This window comes from Cydia splendana, chromosome 18 (assembly GCF_910591565.1).
Source record: "Cydia splendana chromosome 18, ilCydSple1.2, whole genome shotgun sequence".
Classification (NCBI taxonomy): domain Eukaryota; kingdom Metazoa; phylum Arthropoda; class Insecta; order Lepidoptera; family Tortricidae; genus Cydia; species Cydia splendana.
In genome coordinates, this window is record NC_085977.1 from 15,945,186 (window position 1) to 15,964,711 (window position 19,526).

General features: G+C 40.4%; 1 protein-coding gene and 1 long non-coding RNA gene across 2 annotated transcripts in view; both read left to right on the forward strand.

Moving 5' to 3' along the window:
- LOC134799167 (uncharacterized) overlaps positions 1–19,526 on the forward strand; it is a 514,174-nt gene that overhangs the window by 343,515 nt on the left and 151,133 nt on the right. The window lies entirely within an intron of this gene.
- LOC134799663 (uncharacterized) lies at positions 626–8,977 on the forward strand. Its single transcript, XM_063772104.1, has 10 exons — positions 626–757; positions 1,315–1,504; positions 2,025–2,112; positions 4,500–4,748; positions 5,596–5,774; positions 5,870–6,052; positions 6,148–6,305; positions 6,358–6,469; positions 6,993–7,178; positions 8,297–8,977. Exons 1-10 carry the CDS (start codon positions 739–741, stop codon positions 8,394–8,396), a joined length of 1,464 nt encoding a protein of 487 aa, XP_063628174.1. The 5' UTR covers positions 626–738; the 3' UTR covers positions 8,397–8,977.

Here is a 19,526-nt window from a genome sequence, read left to right on the forward strand (position 1 = left end):
ACGGCTATATAAAATAAACTCAATTTAAAAACAACCTCTGTCTTATCATTTTTGCTGACCATTTGTAAACAATACATTGAAAAAAGTTTGCATTCCTTTTTACCAAATGGCTGTCCGTAAAAAACCGCAGCGAATTCCTTTTTCTAATTTCAAAATTTCATTCGGACAAAAGCCATAGCGTTTTCAAAAAACAAAATACGTTCATTGCATCATTCCCGTCGCGGTTATATCATTCTTATGAAATTGTCTTGGCAATTTATCTCCGCGTTATAATAAAATTCACTCGGGAGTAAGTGTTAAGTGCCGTATGTCAGTGTAAAGTGACGTGTAAAATAAGTAATCAGGTCATAGACCTTTGCTTCGGTTAGCTTTTAAGAAAATTCACCACGCTGCGCAGATCCGTGATCAAAGTCATGAAGATCAAACTGCGTAAGTACTTTTAAAATGCTATAACTCAATAAAAACACTTTAGAATGTACATATATTCAACCCCGTGAACGCCAAAGATGACGTGTGTAGGTCTTCAATGCCAAAAACTTTCGTTGTGGCGTATGCTGTCAATTTCAAGTACTTAAGGCTTGGCTCGCTTCCGCTTATGATTTTGGCATACATGTGACATAATTTGATTTTTTTGACTGACAGCGTTCAAATGGTTAAATGTGTTCACATCGACCTTCATATAATAAATAAAGCGCCCTTATGGTGTGAATTTTTGAATATATTATTTAGGCTTATCGTATGATAAGTGTAACTGTAGGTAAGTGAATGAATGAAATCATGAATTTGCGAGGTTGAAGTATATTTCCTTGCCAATGACTTAAGTGCGTACAAGACATTTTTCTGCTGTAACAGCTGGAGATCTCGGGTTCGAATCCCGGTAAGGGCACACGACGGGTATTTGTGCGTACGCGAGTATTGTGTTCCTGAGTTATGAATATTATCTATGTACCTATCTAAAATATTATATTTATCTATAGGAGTATGTAAATATATTGTCGTCTAGTGCCCATTAGTACATAGGTACATGCAAGCTTGCCTAGTGTGGGGCCTAGATTGATTTGTGTAAGATTGTCCCCAAAAAATATATATTAAGTTATGTGATCTTACCTTAGTGCATTACGAACCCTTGTTTTTTTACAGACAATCTATTAAACGGCATGTTGATAAGCGCCAACCCTGGGGTCTAGCATAAGTTGCGTTCTCGCGCGCGAGTCCATACTTGAAGTAGCGCTAGATTTATGGAGTCGCGCGCGAGAACGCATCTCATGCTAGCAGGTCTGAGACCGAGACTTTAGTTAAACGTCACATCTACAGCGCGAGACCGTTTCCCGTCCACATCATCCACCGACGAGAACGAAAGCGGCGCTGAATGGGACACGCTGGTGGCGCCGCCCCCGCGCCCCGCGTACATCCACCACCCGCCGCCGCCGCAGGCCGTCGTCGGCGGCGCCGTGCGCAAGCGGCGCGGCAACCTGCCTAAGCACGCAGTCAAGATACTCAAGAGGTGAGTGGGACGGGTGTTTTGAAGCAAATTTATTCAGTTTTATTTCTGACAGAGGTTCATACGGGAAGAATTTCTTTGACATTTCAAGGACGTTTTCAAGGGACATTCTTGAGAGGGGACGTTCTTGAAACGGGACATTCTTTAACGGGACATTCTTGAGAGGGAACATCCTTGAGGGGACATTTTTGAGAGGAGACATTCTTAAATATGTATATTGTTAATGAGGTTCATTCGTTCTGACATAGGGACATATTTACAGCACAGCATTCTGGAAGTAAAACAGGTAAATAAAGTGAAGAGGGACATTATTAAAAGCGAAATTTTTAAAAGGGCATTTTAAAAAGGGACTTTTTAAACACGATCACGACTGTGCTCTACAATAATCCGACATAAAGAAGAAGAAGAACTGGAATACTAGTTAAATTTCTATTTCAAGTAATTTTGCACCAGCAAATTATACCTATACATAATTTTATAATATTTCCAAACGGCAGCATGGTTAACATAATCTTCTTTCCAGATGGCTGTACGAGCACCGATACAACGCTTACCCCAGCGACGCAGAGAAGCTGACGCTGAGCCAGGAGGCGAACCTGACTGTTTTGCAAGTGAGTTCTATTGCTATCTGCCGAAAGAAGTAAACATAGAGAGCACCGACCGATACAACGCGTACCCCAGCAACGCGGAGAAGCTGACGCTGAGCCAGGAGGCGAACCTGACTGTTTTGCAAGTGAGTTCTGTTGCTATGTGCCGAAAGAAGTATACATAGAGAGCACCGATACCACGCGTACCCCAGCAACGCGGAGAAGCTGACGCTGAGCCAGGAGGCGAACCTGACTGTTTTGCAAGTGAGTTCTATTGATGTATCTGCCGTAAGAAGTATACATTGAGACCCACCTTGTCTCTCTTCAATAAAAGTCGGATTGACTGCTTGGCGCTGCGTCGAGCTGTCTATACGAGCACCGATACAATGCGTACCCCAGCGACGCGGAGAAGCTGACGCTGAGCCAGGAGGCGAACCTGACTGTTTTGCAAGTGAGTTCTATTGCTATCTGCCGAAAGAAGTATACATAGAGAGCACCGATACAACGCGTACCACAGCGACGCAGAGAAGCTGACGATGACGCTGAGCCAGGAGGCGAACCTGACCGTTTTGCAAGTGAGTTCTATTGCTATCTGCCGAAAGAAGTGTACATAGAGAGCACCGATACAACGCGTACCCCAGCGACGCGGAGAAGCTGACGCTGAGCCAGGAGGCGAACAAGACTGTTTTGCAAGTGAGTTCTACTGCTAACTACCGAAAGAAGTATACATAGAGAGCATGATAGCTCTCTCTTCAATCTGAGAGCATCTCTTATCTTCAAACCCTGTTATAAATGTTACAGTTTATTGAAAAAATGGTTGATAAAAATACGTACCCTGAATTCGCCTTTAGTAGATAACTTTACCTTAACGAGCATTAAATCATAATTCCACTAGAACTTGTATCATGGGCGTTTCTTAGTGATCAGCATTTAGGATTTGGAGTGAAATTTTAGTAAATTCCAGAATGTCAGTGTGTTGACACTGTCAGTGACTCGTGGTACGGGTAGTAATGTCACAATACTGAACACTATACAAACGCTCCAACACTCACCAAACATCAATTTCTTTTTATATTACCCCTCAAAAGCTCTATCAATAGTTGTACACTTACGAAGTTACTCGTTCAAGCTTTCGATCGGGCTTCAATGCTATCTTTTGTATCCTTTCATGTAAGCTCTTAGAACCCCCCAGGGGAAACAGGGGTCGAGAAAATATTGCAATGTTGTTATTATACTGCCTTTAGATGACCTTAGTACCGGTGCAGCTTCGTATATTGATTAGAAATAATTGGGAAAATATAGAAGCCGGAGTCTCGGTAGACTGAGGTTTGCTTGGCGCAAACAATGGATTGTTTGCGATTCGAACTTTGAAAAAGCCAATTTGATCTCATTTCGACTACTACACTGACTGTACAGTCAAGGAATTTGATTTATGTGCCGCTGGCGTCCGCCCGCGACTTCGTCCGCGTGGAATGATGGGATCATGATTGATAAAAACTACCCTAAGTCCTTCCCGGGCCTCAAGCTGTCTCCTTGCCAAATTTCATCTAAATCGGATCAGCAGTTTAAGAGTGAAAAGGTAACAGACAGTTACTTTCGCATTTATAATATTAGTAGAGATTTCGTACCATGTCAGTGGCAATGATTTTGATGATTTTTTTACAAAAACTCCGGAAACTTGTGTATATTTTTGTATGGAGACCAAAATTTTCCTCTTCCAAAATGAAAGTTTCCTTTATTCCCTGTGAAAATTTCCTGAAAATTCCTAGAACTTTCAAACATTTTAGAAACATTTCGCAACTTCCGCAGCCATAGCGAGTAATTCGAATGGCGCTCTAGTCTTCGAGACGGTATTGTTCAGCAATTTGCTTTGGTTATTATGCTGTAAGGCTATACGAAACGACTTTCATATATCTAAGGAAGGTAAATGTTACATATCGGAGTGAAACGAAGTTTTAGTTCATTAGTTTATTTATATTCGTTAGGCCCTTCGTACATTATATTGTACACATTTATCATTTTATTCAACTCAGTTTCAGAAACATTTTATATTTTTGGATTTGGGATTTTTCGTCGAACTTTTCGTCGGGTTACATCAGTTATCGACGATAACGACCAGTGTAACCTTCGTCAAAACGTCGGAAATTATAAAGGCAAACGCAGTAGCTTAAACTATGATTTGATGTGTTCAAAACCAAAAAGGTGACAACCAAAACTCACTAATTACTACCAAGCTATAATAAACCGTATACTAGTAATAAAACAAGATTGTTATTGTACATAATAATTTTTTGCTAATAGTGATTTGTGGTTGCCACCTGACGAAATTTTGTAGTAATTTTTGGTTGTCACTTGACGATATTACTCCACGGTTGCGTGGCTTAAAAAAAGTAAAAACTGCTTGTCCTCAGGTATGCAACTGGTTCATAAACGCCCGCCGGCGCATCCTTCCCGAGATGATCCGCCGCGAGGGCCACGACCCCCTCCACTACACCATCTCGCGCCGCGGCCGCAAGCAGAGCTCCGCCATGATGGCCCCGCCCGGCCAGCACTTGCAGGCCTACAGCCAGATGGGCATGGGGATGACCATGGGAAACATGGCTATAGGGAGCGTGGCGTCCACGTCGGGCGTCGTCGTGTGGGATGGCATCGGGATTGATGTGAGTTTTTATATTTGATCATCTTCATTATTTTGAACAGGAAAAGTGCGGGAGTACTTATAGAGACAGGCAAAACAGAGGGCCTACCGCGAACCACATTCGAAGTGTTGCCTCCCTGTCACACTTACGTACGAATTTACGAGTGCGACAGAAAGGCAATCATCGAACGTGGTTAGAGGTAGGCCCTCAGAGCTATTAAGCCCGTTTGATACGATTACTACGCAACTACTTGCTGCTTGTAACAGAGGTGGAGATTAGGGAAAAAATCTTGATGAAATCACGTTTGGGTTGAAATTCAAGAGAATACATAGGTACCGACTCTGTTAAAAGCGACATTAGCTGGAAAATGCTTCCAAAGTCGTATAATATTTTCTATGCTTGTCGGTGTGTTTCATAATTATATCTAGATAACTGAGTGTTCCTCTGTAAAATATAAATAAATATTATAGGATTTTTTTACACAAATTGACTCCCACGGTATTGAGTCCCACGGTAAGCCTAAGGAGGCTTGTGTTATGGGTACTCAGACAACGTATATATATAATTATATAAATACTTACATAGAAAACACCTAATGACAAAGGAACAAATATTTGTGCTCATCACACAAATAAATGCACTTATACCGGGATTCGAACCTAGGACCATCGGACAGGCACAGGACAAGCAGAGTCACTGCCCACTAGGCCAGACCGGTCGCCGTATATATCCATCTCCATCACTTCCATTAGGTAAATGGGTTAGTTTTTGTACAATTTTGCACTTTTACTTTTTCCGAAAAAGATTCGGAACTATCACCTAAACCGCTTGTTAACGTGGCACTATTTAATCACAAACTCGTTTTCAGGCCAATACCGATCACAACCGTAGCCACGTGTACGGCGACGGTCTCCTGGTCTACCGGAGCGACGGAGACGAGTTGGTCGAGGAGTACTCCAGCATCAGCGAGGAGGAGGTGAAGTACGACCCGTCCGTGTGGCAGTCGGTCATCAGCTGCTCCAGCGAGAGGCTTCAGGATGACAGAGAGTGAGTTATCTCTGTCTCTCTCACTAGACGCGCTGGTCGAGGAGTACTCCAGCATCAGCGAGGAGGAGGTGAAGTACGACCCGTCCGTGTGGCAGTCGGTCATCAGCTGCTCCAGCGAGAGGCTTCAGGATGACAGAGAGTGAGTTATCTCTGTCTCTCTCACTAGACGAGCTGGTCGAGGAGTACTCCAGCATCAGCGAGGAGGAGGTGAAGTACGACCCATCCGTGTGGCAGTCGGTCATCAGCTGCTCCAGCGAGAGGCTTCAGGATGACAGAGAGTGAGTTATCTCTGTCTCTCTCACTAGACGAGCTGGTCGAGGAGTACTCCAGCATCAGCGAGGAGGAGGTGAAGTACGACCCGTCCGTGTGGCAGTCGGTCATCAGCTGCTCCAGAGAGAGGCTTCAGGATGACAGAGAGTGAGTTATCTCTGTCTCTCTCACTAGACGAGCTGGTAGACGAGTACTCCAGCATCAGCGAGGAGGAGGTGAAGTACGACCCGTCCGTGTGGCAGTCGGTCATCAGCTGCTCCAGCGAGAGGCTTCAGGATGACAGAGAGTGAGTTATCTCTGTCTCTCTCACTAGATGAGCTGGTCGAGGAGTACTCCAACATCAGCGAGGAGGAGGTGAAGTACGACCCGTCCGTGTGGCAGTCGGTCATCAGCTGCTCCAGCGAGAGGCTTCAGGATGACAGAGAGTGAGTTATCTCTGTCTCTCTCACTAGACGAGCTGGTCGAGGAGTACTCCAGCATCAGCGAGGAGGAGGTGAAGTACGACCCGTCCGTGTGGCAGTCGGTCATCAGCTGCTCCAGCGAGAGGCTTCAGGATGAAAAAGAGTGAGTTGCTTTTTAGGGTTCCGTACCCAAAGGTTCAAAACCCTACCCTATTACTAAGACGCCGCTGTCCGTCTGTCTATCACCAGGCTGTATCTCATGAACCGTGATAGCTAGACAGTTGAAATTTTCACAGATGATGTATCTCTGTTACCGCTATAACAACAAATACTAAAAAGTAACTTGCAAGATTTGACCCGTACCCTATGTATTTACGTAACATAGTTACATAAATATATAGGTACGTAAATACATTCAAGTTAAATAAAAGCTTGTAGGTAATTGATAAATCTTCCGACGCAAGTTACGCGCGGCGCGCCATACCTTTAGTTCTTTTCTAATTTCCTGCCTTTAGGTCTTCTTAACACCAAATTCACCTTATTCCAGCACCGGCGCCGTAGTAACAGTGTCCACATCAGAAGAGATCGACGTGGTCGGCAACTCTAAGCTAGATGCCGGTGGCTGGCACCCGCAGCTGGCGCATCTGCCGCAGCTGCCGCACCCGCTCCGCCGCGTCCAGGTGAGCCCGCCGCCGCCCGTCGCCGTTGAACTGGAGGTCGCTACTACTGATATGTGATCGGGGACTTTGTGTGGGACCTTGGTGGGCCTTGAGCAGTTTGCATTCGACTGAAGATTGTTTAACCTGAGGGAGATATGTTTCCCACTTCAAAACTTGTGTTCAATGAGTAAGACCATAGAGAAATATAGTAAGAATAGAGTGGTCAATCCATACATCAGTTTTGGTACCAAAACGACTATTATTTTCGTAGTCGACATCTAGCATCGAGTAGCGGAATTATCAGTACCGCTACTCGATACCAGATCTCTCTCGTGTGACGACTCACGAAAATTGTATTGAAGAACAGTTTACAACTAATATTAGAAGCAGAAGGAGTTGAAAATAGAGTTCCGGTTAATCCGGTTTAATATTAGCTAAAAATTGTTGAGCATTAGACTTTTCGATCGTCGAAACATCTATTGTCAAGTAGCAGTACCGCTACTCGATGCTAGATGTCGACTAAGAAAATAATAGTAGTTTTGGTACTAACACTGATGTATGGCGTGAGCACTATGTATTTTTTTTCTCTATGGTTTAGTTAATATCTGTGCAGAGTTACCTAGGTGTCATTGGGACTATAATTATGTCGTTTAGTGTCGTGAGGTGAGTATTAGAGCCGTGAGAAATTATGGAGCGCTCTTATTGGTGCGTACATTTCTATCTACTTTCCTATTGGTGGATTTATTCCACCGCTCCGCTTCGCTCAGCTCTAATTCGTCGGTTTTAAAACACTTACTTGGTAAGATAAATCAAAATGTTTAAGTTTTGTATGTAAAAATTATAGTAGATTGTTGTTGTAAATAAACTATGTTTTTACAAAAGCATATTTGTTTTATAGTAAACAGCAACACTATTTACTGTACATAGGTGGACCTTATTACAAGAGGCATAAGCTTCATCAATGTACAGTTAACAGTGGGGCGATGGTACTGGGTGTTTTAATGCCGGCATCACCTGAGTTTAGGTTTTTAATAGGCTGATAGTTATAGATCGAATTATTTGCCAAGTTTTACTATTAATTAATATATTGACAAGTTTTACTAAAATTCCGTTACGCAAAATTTACATTCGATTTTTTTTTCGTAATCGTCTAAAAGTGGGGGTCGTCGCTTCAGGTGGTGCCGGCTGAGAGAGATGGGGACAGCGACAAGTTCAAGTGTCTCTATCTCCTCGTGGAGACTGCCGTCGCCGTGCGTCAGAGGGAGAAGGAACAAGAAGATCTTATTGGTTAAAATCGCGTTTGAAATAACTGAGCGCCTACCGCGAAAAACTTAAATCGAAATTTCGTATCGAGCGTATTTTACTGATAGAGGGGCAAAAAAAGAAATTTCTGTTTTAGTATTTCGCTGTAGCTCTGATTTGATTTTGCTATTTTCTAGAAAAGTTGTAGGTATGATTTACACGTAAAGAGATTCAAAATATTTTAGACGTATTTTGTAACTGAAAGTAGATGTTATAGCGTTGTATGGCCTCGTATATTACCTACAATGCGGTGACATATACGATATAGTTACTACAAAATGTATAAAGACGTACAAACGTGCATCGCCATCTACTTTAGCAGTCAAATTAGCGTCTACAATGCTTTTACACTACTTTATGCAGCTAAGTATCCTTTGTTTCTACAACATTTGTCTAATATCCATTTTCTTATTTGGTGCGTGAGATTTTCTCAAACCTAATAAGATTTTAGGCACGATCAATATTTCTTTAAGTTTCAATTCTTAGTTAAGGATATAAATCATATTTTAAGCGATACAATGTTAATACAAGTGTAACCAATTAGTTAATAAATGCAAATTGATTTTAGCTCCGTTTTCAATTTCAATTGCCTGTCGGAAATGTTCGGGTGGTTGAAGGCAATCAATTTGATTGAGTTAGGTAACAATTCTGCTAACGTTTGCCTACGATTACTATGGGGCGGTGCGTTACATTCATTGAACTATTATTACTAACGTATAAAACCGGCAGACAGAACCAGTATTTTGCGCCATGAGTTGATATTGTTTTGACAACAAACCATAGATCCGCTTCTATGGTTGTGAGTCTCGCGACCTAAACGTGTAAGCGCCATGAATTTCACGGCACTTACGACGTTTTGTTCACGTGGTACACTTAGTAACTTATATTCGCTGGTCGATGACTTCTCAATTTTATTATTGTACAGTAAAGTTCTATTGTCTTCAATAATATGTCACACAACGGAGGCCGCAAAAATATCTGACACGATCTTATTTGTAGAGCCGTAAGAGCGAGTCACATATTTTTGCGGCCTTCGAAGAGTAACATAATTATTGCAGGTGACTGTACAATATTATATCCTAACTTATATATTATAATTATACCATAAGGCGGTTTTGAACATGACTAAATTTAGTAATCTGCACGAAAGACTGTAAAAGACATCTTCGGACGCTTGTAACATGAAATATGGAGCGCGCAGCAAAGTTCGAAGCGTGACCGGCATCGGAATCAGTTCAGTGTATCTATTAGTTGCCTAACGTTTTCAGTTAACGCGGGCTTTAACAGTTCCACGGTTGTGGAAAGCATCGTGAGGTGTATCTTTAAAGAATTAGATACGGTGCTTGGGAGGTATTAAACGCAATGTGCTTAGAGAATTTGGTATGAGTTTTCAAACCATTCAAATAATACAATACAATACAAATATTCTTTATTGGTCACTAATATAAAAAGGAACATGACATACAAGTTCCAGACAACCTTAAGTACTTGGCAAGTAGGCTTCAAATGTTTGGTATTGAGTGGTAAAGAAACTAACTTTGATTTTAGTCTTTTGTTTAGTATAACCCAATATTCACCTTTTGGAGTAGATTTTCAGATGTTACGTTAACTTTTGTGGAGGTCAAAACTCGTTGGTTAAAGCCTCGCTTGTGTTGTTTAGAGCAGAAAAAATGTTCTAAAAAAATGCTAAAACACATACAAGATGTTAATTTATAACAGGGATCGGATCAACCCTATTCTTGATAAAAGCTTTCAATGGGCGCCCCTTTAAGACGGCTAACCCAATGAAAGACTTACCAGTTCGAACTGCTAGCCCATTCATTTGACTATCCCTTACCGAAAAACTTACCAAACAATTATAAATTTTATAATATTTGAGTGAAGTTTTTTCATGTCATAATATGTATTACCATTACCACAAGCATTACATATTATCAAAAAGAATAGATAGTATATAGAGGGGTCCTGTCATTGTAAATTTTGTAGTCACTGTAAATTTACTGCCATCTATCGACACACGACTAAAACTCAAAATGAAAACGTATAAAGTTATCAAAAAATGTATATATATGGATAAATTATTTTATTATTTTTATATAATTTTGATCCATGTTCATTCACTGATATCTATGTGTTAAAATTGTTAAATATGAAACGGTGTCGTCACGCCATCTAGCCGAGGATAGGCTAAAGGTGTGTGCGGCATCTATTCGAGAATGACTTTTACTTGAATTCCTAGGCACGTTTTTTCCTTAGACTTTATTCGTCTTATACGAAGTTACATATATCTTTGATATTATGTACCATTTTTGACAAAGCGGTTGAAAAAGAACTGAATTTACTAATACGTACAAAATTTTCAGCTAATCAAATGAACACAATCCACTCTTCATTACGTAAGAGTATACTGGGTAAAATCTCACACGGGGCAAGATGGTGAACCCTGCATCCAATCTAATTTGCGCGCTACCGTACATTAATTGTGCATTACCTACTGGGAGCCACGCCACTTCTTGCTGGAGTATAAAAATATATCTCTAAACGTTGTGGTACACTGCTGTTGACTTAGGTATTATTATCTTATTATCTTACTAAAGTCAATACTTCACTTTTGCTATTATAATTAAAGTTACCAAGCTCAAATACCTTGGAATCCTTGGATCGATAATAACAAGTGATTCGAGTACCAACGCAGACATAGAAAAAAGGATCTAGGCAGGTTGGCAAAAATGGAGGGCGTTAGGCTGCGTTTCCACCAGAGATGTGCGAGGATGCGTAGTGAGGGTTATGTTTATGAACCTTTGGTAATGCTTAGGAGCAGATTTGCTCCATATACCGGGTGTTGCCTGTAACACGAACAAATAATTAAAACATATATTATACTCCTCAAACTATGAAACTTTTGTTAAACAACTTTTAAAAATTATGAAACCTTTAGACTTTCTCTTTTTCATACATAAGTTATTTTTAAAAGTTGCTGAACAAATTTTGGTCAGTTTGACGACTATAGCCTACAGTTTAATTTATTGCACCTGTTATTGGAAACACCCGGTATTCAACTTAAAAATGAAGTTGTCATGATTGCTATATAAATGGCAAATTATTGACAGGAGCTTACGAAAACAGGTTACTAAAGGTTTGGTTAGGAATAAAATCACTTCATTTGTTTTGCTCGCTCAGCGTATAGTGATGATTCTATTGGTTCTTAACAAACACATCCCTGGCTATGCATCCTCGTACATCTCTAGTGGAAACACAGCCTGAACAGGGGTGCTTTGTGACGCTTGATTTCCGTACTATGGCGTATACTTGTGATGAATAGGTATTTTGACATCATTTTTTCTAGTCTATGCTGAGCCATCTCTTGCCACTCATCCCCTCTCACAGAGAACTGAAGATGTAAGCAGTGTACACTCCACATAACATTTAATGAAAGGTTTTACGTGCACAACTCTCGGCTCGCAAATACGGATTGTTTTCGTCTTTTCCCCAATAAGACCTACGACGCTAACGCTAACGTGTTAAGTACAAAAGCACCATCAAACAATGCCTATAATAACACCTTAAGAACTACACAATAAGGTTAAAAGTTACTTGATTAACACGCTTTTGTAGCTTGGTAAGTTTGTACCACGCTAGCAATTTAGGCGAAAGAAATCATTTTATTTTTGCCTCGAGTAGAAAGTGGCTATTTTGCGCTGGTCAGAACGACGTAAGATTTATTAGTGCTTAGGAAATATTTCAAGAATAATTCGAGACCGAGATTCTAACTAGAAATCCTTGGGTGGAAGCTCAGATTAAGTAATATTTCATACAGAACGGACTTATACTATCAACACCGTGCAATCCGTGCATCGCTCTCGTCTCATTCGTTTTGGTATCGTCTTGGGTCCTCTCATTAGTTTTTAGGGTTCCGTAGGTACCCAAAGGGTAAAAACGGGACTCTATTAGGTACAGTCAGCAGTAGAAGTTGCTAAGCGGGCCAGGTGTTCAAAATGATCTTGACGCGACTTTATTGTTAAGAGAATAAGAGCGTGTCAAGGTAATTTTGAACACCTCGCCCGCTTAGTAACTTCTGCTGCTGACTGTACTAGTCTTAGTCCAAATGCTGGTCAGTTTGAGGACTACAGCCTACAGTTAAATTTTTTTGGTCATCAAACAGGACACACCCTATATAAAAAGGCAATGGAATCTAGAGCACATAACCATAACCTTGGCTTACCACCACGGTATAAAATAACCGTCACCCAGCAATACCCCAATCTGTTAAACGCTCAATAGACTTTATATCTTGTTTATGAGCTCCGATCCGTGCGATAACTTTAACTGCGACTCGGAACTTTTCAAGTGTGATTTATCCTTTAGATAAAGATTCTTAAGACGAAACAGGAGCTGAGTTTTAAATATTTTAGGTAAATATACCCGTCTAACGGAAGCGGCACCTAAAAGTAGTGCGATAAGGACAAGGCGAAAAATCCTGCGTAAAAATCTCAAAAATCGAGGTTTCGTACTCCTCTGTTTCCTCCTCCAAAACTTAACCAATCGTAACCAAATTTGGAAATCTAAATGATTATGAAAGTATCTGTGTCGGACCGTTTTGCTTTTTTGGCTAATTGATATCAGTTTTGAATGCCACGGCTCTCATTGCGGCATAGTCAATTAGGCCATTTTGGCCATTTTTGAAGGGCTCTAGCGCCTTAATAAACAAAAATATCAAAAAAAGCAAAACGGTCCGACACAGACATTGACAATATTAATCTGTGTTGAAAAAATCATTGCTCTAGCTTCAAAAACCACGGAGGAAAACGAGGAGTACGTTTGTATGGAGAAATGACCACTCCTGTTGGCTCTTAAGCGTCTCGTGTAGGGATGTGCAAGGGAATATTTCTATCAGTGAGGGAATATACCGGGTGTGGGAATATACCCGAGCAAATACTTAAAACACATATTGTACTCCTCAAACAATAAAACTTTTGTTTAACAACTTCTTAATATAAAGAATCCTGTAGACCTCCTATTTTTCATACAAAATAAATATTGTCTTCGATGTACGCATCGTTAACATAATTGTAATTAACGTTACTTGTCACACGACAAACATAAACAAAATTCGCAGTACATTGCGTCTTAGAATAAACTATAAAGCGTACTAAAAATCACACACAAGTTATTTTTAAAAGTTACTGAAAAAAGTTTGAGGAGTACAGCCTATAGTTTAATTTATTGCTCTTATTACAGGCCACACCCGGTATAAATTAAGTTCTAAGTACATTTTTCACATCGAGAAACGGTTCATATGACTGACTCTTATCTGACACATACATATCACTGTTGTACAGCTTGCGGCTCAATTCCCCTGAGGTCATTTTGAGCTCATATTCTAAGTTATCCCTTATCCATACAATATACCTCGCCAGCTTTGAATATTACTCAATATAAAACTTCTGATAAAGTTTTGATTGGCTAAAATAAAATACTATACCATATCAAAGGTCTCGCGCGGCATTACAATATTAAAGACGTTGTCAAACATCCGCATGGATAGGTGAAAAATCTGGAAATGGCACATCACTAAAGATTCTCAAACGCCGCGATTCTATTAGAGTTCACGTTTGAAGCGATTTGGTGATGTTAATTTTATGCATAGGCGATTTGTTGATGGCAGAGATTCGGGATACAAAGTTTCCAAGAGTAGAGATTCCTACTCAAAGTCAAAGTTTATTTCAATGTTAAGATATTTAGTTTCGATTTTTGAGTTTCGCCGCAAATGTTTTTAACTCTGGCTGCCGAAAACTCATAAAGACGTCGTGAGATAGTCCACAGCGATTAGAGCGTTGTAATTGTAAATGTATTTACATATCGTACGCTTGTGAATTTTAACCCATTTGACATTCCTTTCTAGTCATTCGATTTCGAGCCGTAATATTTATCTAATACCTTTAAACGAGTGTAATATGGCGATTGTCCACTTTTAGTGTTTAGCAGTAACGCTTTGGTTTACTGCGACATAAACGCGTATTGCTTGTGTCAGCGCAACCTAACGTGTATATATAGGCAGGCATTTAGAGAATATACGTTCTTATACTATCACACATAAGGTGTTTCAATACATACTCCCTGCTCCTGCTCGAAACAACATAACAAAACCTCTCCTGTTATTTGATGGCGACCCTGCCAGCGAACCAACGAACTAATACTCAAGAAAGAAGAAAGAAGAAAGAATCTACCAAGACTACAACCCAGATAACCAATCACACTTTCAACGCAAGAATCCACGCAGTCAGAACCAACCACCATTAAGAACCAAGAAAAAAGAAGAACCACCCAACATCAAAAAACGGAAACCAAGTTAAGAAGAGAAATCAAGAAGAGCGAAGATCGAAGAGCGTTGTCCAGGGTTTCCCGGCTCGCAAACCAAGAGGTGTCCAGGGTAATCCCGGCCCACCATAATCATCGGAAGCAGAGCCAGCCAGCCATATGAAGCGTCAAGCGAGTGCCACGTGGAGGTGCCAGCTCGCCAGGCCGCGCCAACAGCTGCCAAGAATGCCGGTCGCGAACTCGCACCGGACCGGACGAAGACGAAGCTAATCAATAAATGTTACAACTACCCGAAAATGAACAAATTATTTGTTTACTTTTATTTAAGTATCTAAAGATACAGAGTATAGATGTCGGCGGCCGATCGTGAGATCAGGCATATCGTGAAATTCCTAGGCATATCGTGAAGACGAAGCCGAGGACGGCCAGCCACGCAGCAATAGGATGTAAATCCTACGTGTAATTTATTATTTTATTTAATTTTCTCTAAAAGCCAGCATTTTTTTTTTTCCAATTCAGTAGCAGTCATATTTAAATCATTCATAATTATTAAAGGTTGTCGCTAAACTCAATTTCGTTTCGAGCATAAATAATTTTCATAAGAAGTCATAATATAATATAAAAATTAAAAGTGTCGAATAGTGTCCTCAATTATGTATGTTGCAATTTGCAGCGCGTGCCACACGTTGTGCGCACGTCGACAGAAAACTTAACTAGGCCGCGAGACTTTGCCGCGAGTTAGAATATTTTAATAAGCGATGAATGAAATTTGATACATCGCATAACGATTAAGTAATAAACAACTCAATTCAATAAAATTATTTAAGTGTTTTTGAGTAATGATTAATACTTTAGCTACGTGTCGGACTGATCACCTGATATACAGCGATAGTTTGATTTATTACATAATTTTTTTTTGAATTTTGGAAGTTAAATAAAAGTGTTTATTTTATAAAAAACCTTACAGTACGGTACAAGTTTGAGAAGTTTTAAGGAGTTTAATAGGCACATTCGTACAATGTGACCTTATAGCTAGAGCACTAGTCCTTCGTACTTGATCATAGTGTGATATACAGTATCCTCCGTGAAAGTTGTAGGAGACTTTTAAGTCTTAATGTATTTGTGTCTCTAGGTACAGGCAGAGCCGTACAGCCTGGCCTGATATGCCGCTATTATTGTGTTTTAGGGTGACCATGCCCTCGGGTAGCCAATCCCGCGTGTAGTTATGAAGTTCGGGTACGCACGGGAGCGTAGCCCATGATGTATTGATTATAGGGTGACCATGCCCTGGGTAACCATTCCCATTAATTATGTTAGGAGCTTAGGACTCCGTCTTAATACGGCATTAGTTATTTTTATTACGAGATTTATAGGGTACCGTAACTATAAACAGCGAGAGTGAATATTTTAAAGTTGAATACCAAATGTTTTTAAATGTTTTAAAGTTGAATAGTAAATGTTTTAAAGATGAAGAGTAGGTAAATGTTTTTAAAGAACGAGATTTATATTTTATGAGAAAAGGAAGTAAATTAATATTTTAACGTTTGAGAGATGATAACATTTTAAGTGAAGATAATATTTTCTTATTAAAAGATAACGATATTTTTTTACAAGGACTACGACATTAATACGACACATAAAGTCAAGCTAAATAAAGATTGTTTGCATTATACCTATATAATTTATTAACATTTTTTTTTATTGATTTCAGATCTTGATATTCCGACCGGAACCCACGGTCCGGGTTACGGATCTTGTTATTTGACGAGCATGTCTTGTTTATTTATATAATTATACATAATTCTATATATTTCGGGGATCTCGGAAACGGCCCTAACGATTTCGATGAAATTGCTATATGATAAATCGATCTACCTAGGTCGTATCTCTGGGAAAACGCGCATTTTTGAGTTTTTATATGTTTTCCGAGCAAAGCTCGGTCTCCCAGATATTACGTATTATAAGCGTTTGAGCCATTGCTTGTTATTATTAAAAATAGCAATTTGTTCACTCCCCTCGAAACCCAACCGTTTCGTAATTAGCTAAAACAAATTGGCGAGCGGGCCACGGTTAATTTCCCACTCCCAGTTAGCGTAATCGTCAAAGTAATTTACCTTACGGACGTTTCTTCGACTTAGTTTGGAAATTAAAAAGAATTTTCACGGGTGCCCGGGCCCGAGTTGAAATTACGTCGTAACCTCGGGTGGGAGTGAAGGAAAATATAAATATAATGGCGAAAGAAATGATTTGTGACCTATACAGGCAATTAAGGTAATGCTAGGTTTGCACGAATTTAATATTATTTATTAGTTTCAATTGGAATAATGCAAGGAGACCGACACCGTCTATATATGTGCTCTATACCAAATAGTTTTAAATTTAATTTTTAAAACAAGCAGATACGTCTGCAAGCGATATTCCAAATGTTACATTAAAGAAAAAAATGGAAAAAATTACGCTTCCGGGAGGACTTGAACCCGCAACCACCGCAATCCTTTTTATCCTATATAAAATTTTGAATAAGCGTTTTTCTCTTTCAACTTTTCACAATAAATTATGATTTCATAGCTTGCAAAATACTTACTATACTCTTTGCTTGAAACTACGCACAAACAGATTATTACTTACGCCCTATGACCAATTTCGAATTTTCCGAAAAAGTCGGTTAAAATTGTTAAAAAATGACTGCGAGCCACTTGAACGCAAGAAAAAGCGCAAGCGTCTCATTAAGCTGAAGACAATAGAAGTGGTTACTAATCGGGCGCCGATCGAGCACCCTTCTCAGTAGGGGGCTCCGGTGGAGTACCCCTTGGCACCTTTTAATGACACGACTATTTACAAATCCTTTACCGTGGCTAAATCCACAGTATCCTTACCAAGAGATTGACACTGTTCGCTAGGGACTTCGTAAACTAACTTAGATATCCCTTGTACTGACATTGGTGCTAGTTAGAAACTCATGGTAAGAGTACAAAGTTCAAAAATAGACAGAGATATGGTCACTAAGGGCCACTTGCACCATCCCACTAAGCCGGGGTTAACTGGTTAAACCTGGAGACACCAGGCTGGAGTTACCATGGTTATCACTACAATTTGACACTGGGTTAACCGGTTAGGTCCGGGTTAGTGGGATGGTGCAAGAGTCGATCAATAAGAGCGGTTTCGCACTACGTCCGATCCGAATCCGATCCGAACCCGTGAAAATATGGTCCGTAGTAGCCGTTGAACTATTTCTATGGTAAGTTACGCACTAGATCATTCGATTTATTTCCGTCATTCAACGTGTGCGGTGCGTAACTTACCATAGAAATAGTTCTACGGCTACTACGAACCATATTTTCACGGGTTCGGATCGGATTCGGATCGGACGTAGTGCGAAACCGCTCTAATGGCTAAAAAATAAGTACCTACTTAGCCGTTGCAAAAAAATACTCATAAAAATGCTGCAAAAATAAATAAGTGTCAATAAATAATATTAAATTAGACACCAAAAAGCGGTCTTATCGAATTCCAATCTACATCACGTAAACAAAATCGAGTAAGATATTGAGACCGTGTACGAGTATCTGTATCTGCAGGGTGCTCCGGATTCTGCTGACACTGGTTTCCCTGAGGCTATTCGAGTAGCCGACTAGGCGTTCGCCTCAAAGACAAATATAACTGATCTATTTAACCAAGAATTGGTACCTATTATACTGATTAATTATCATAAATAAAATAACACACTTACACTGCCGACATTGTATAGTCCGACAAGAAATTGTAGAAAATTATTGAGGACGCCTTGATCCCTAGCAGGCGTGGCTCACTCCGCGATTTCGTCGCTTTGCTACAGGTAGCTAAAAGTACATCCGTTCGGCCCCAATTTTGGGGAAAGCCATAAGCCGCGCGTGGCGCTGTCGCTGTGTGTAACCAGCTTTGGACTACTGGTAAATGGCCAAACGATTGGAAAAAGTCTCTTTTGATACCGTTGCATAAAAAGGGTTCAACGAAGTCTTGTGGAAATTACCGAACAGTAGCGCTCATATCTCATGCTAGCAAAATAATGCTCTACGTCATCAGCGGACGGCTACAATCGTACCTGCAACACCAAATACTAAACGAACAGGCTGGTTTTGTCAAAGGCCGAGGCACCAGGGAGCAAATTGTGAACATTAGACAGATGATAGAGAAGAGCCGAGAGTTTAATGTTCCAATGCTCATGTGTTTTATCGACTACACAAAGGCATTTGATTGTGTAAGATGGAGTTGTATGTGGAGAATCTTGCAAGAAATGGGCGTCCCTCTGCATCTGATAGCATTGATTAGTAGTTTGTACGAAGATGGAGAATCGAGCATCAAGATCAATAATGTTGTGTCCGGTGCTTTCAAACCAGGAAAGGGTGTCCGCCAGGGATGCATTCTATCACCGCTTCTTTTCAACATCTACGGCGAATATATAATGCGAAGAGCCCTAGAGGACTGGGAGGGAGGCATCACAATAGGTGGTCACAAGATCAGCAACCTTCGCTATGCAGACGACACAACATTGTTTGCTTCTTCAGAACAGGAACTAGCCGAATTGTTTAGGAGGGTAGAGCGTGAAAGCAAAATGGTAGGGCTCTCGGTTAACAAATCGAAGACCAAAATCATGGTCATTGATCGAGCTGGATTGCTTGAACGGACTGGTGAACTGTCAGACCTCGAATGTGTACAAGAGTTTGTCTACCTGGGCTCACTCATCAGCAATGAGGGCGGCTGTGAGATAGAAATTCGAAGACGCGCACAGATGGCAAAAGGCGCCATGAGCAAATTGAACACAA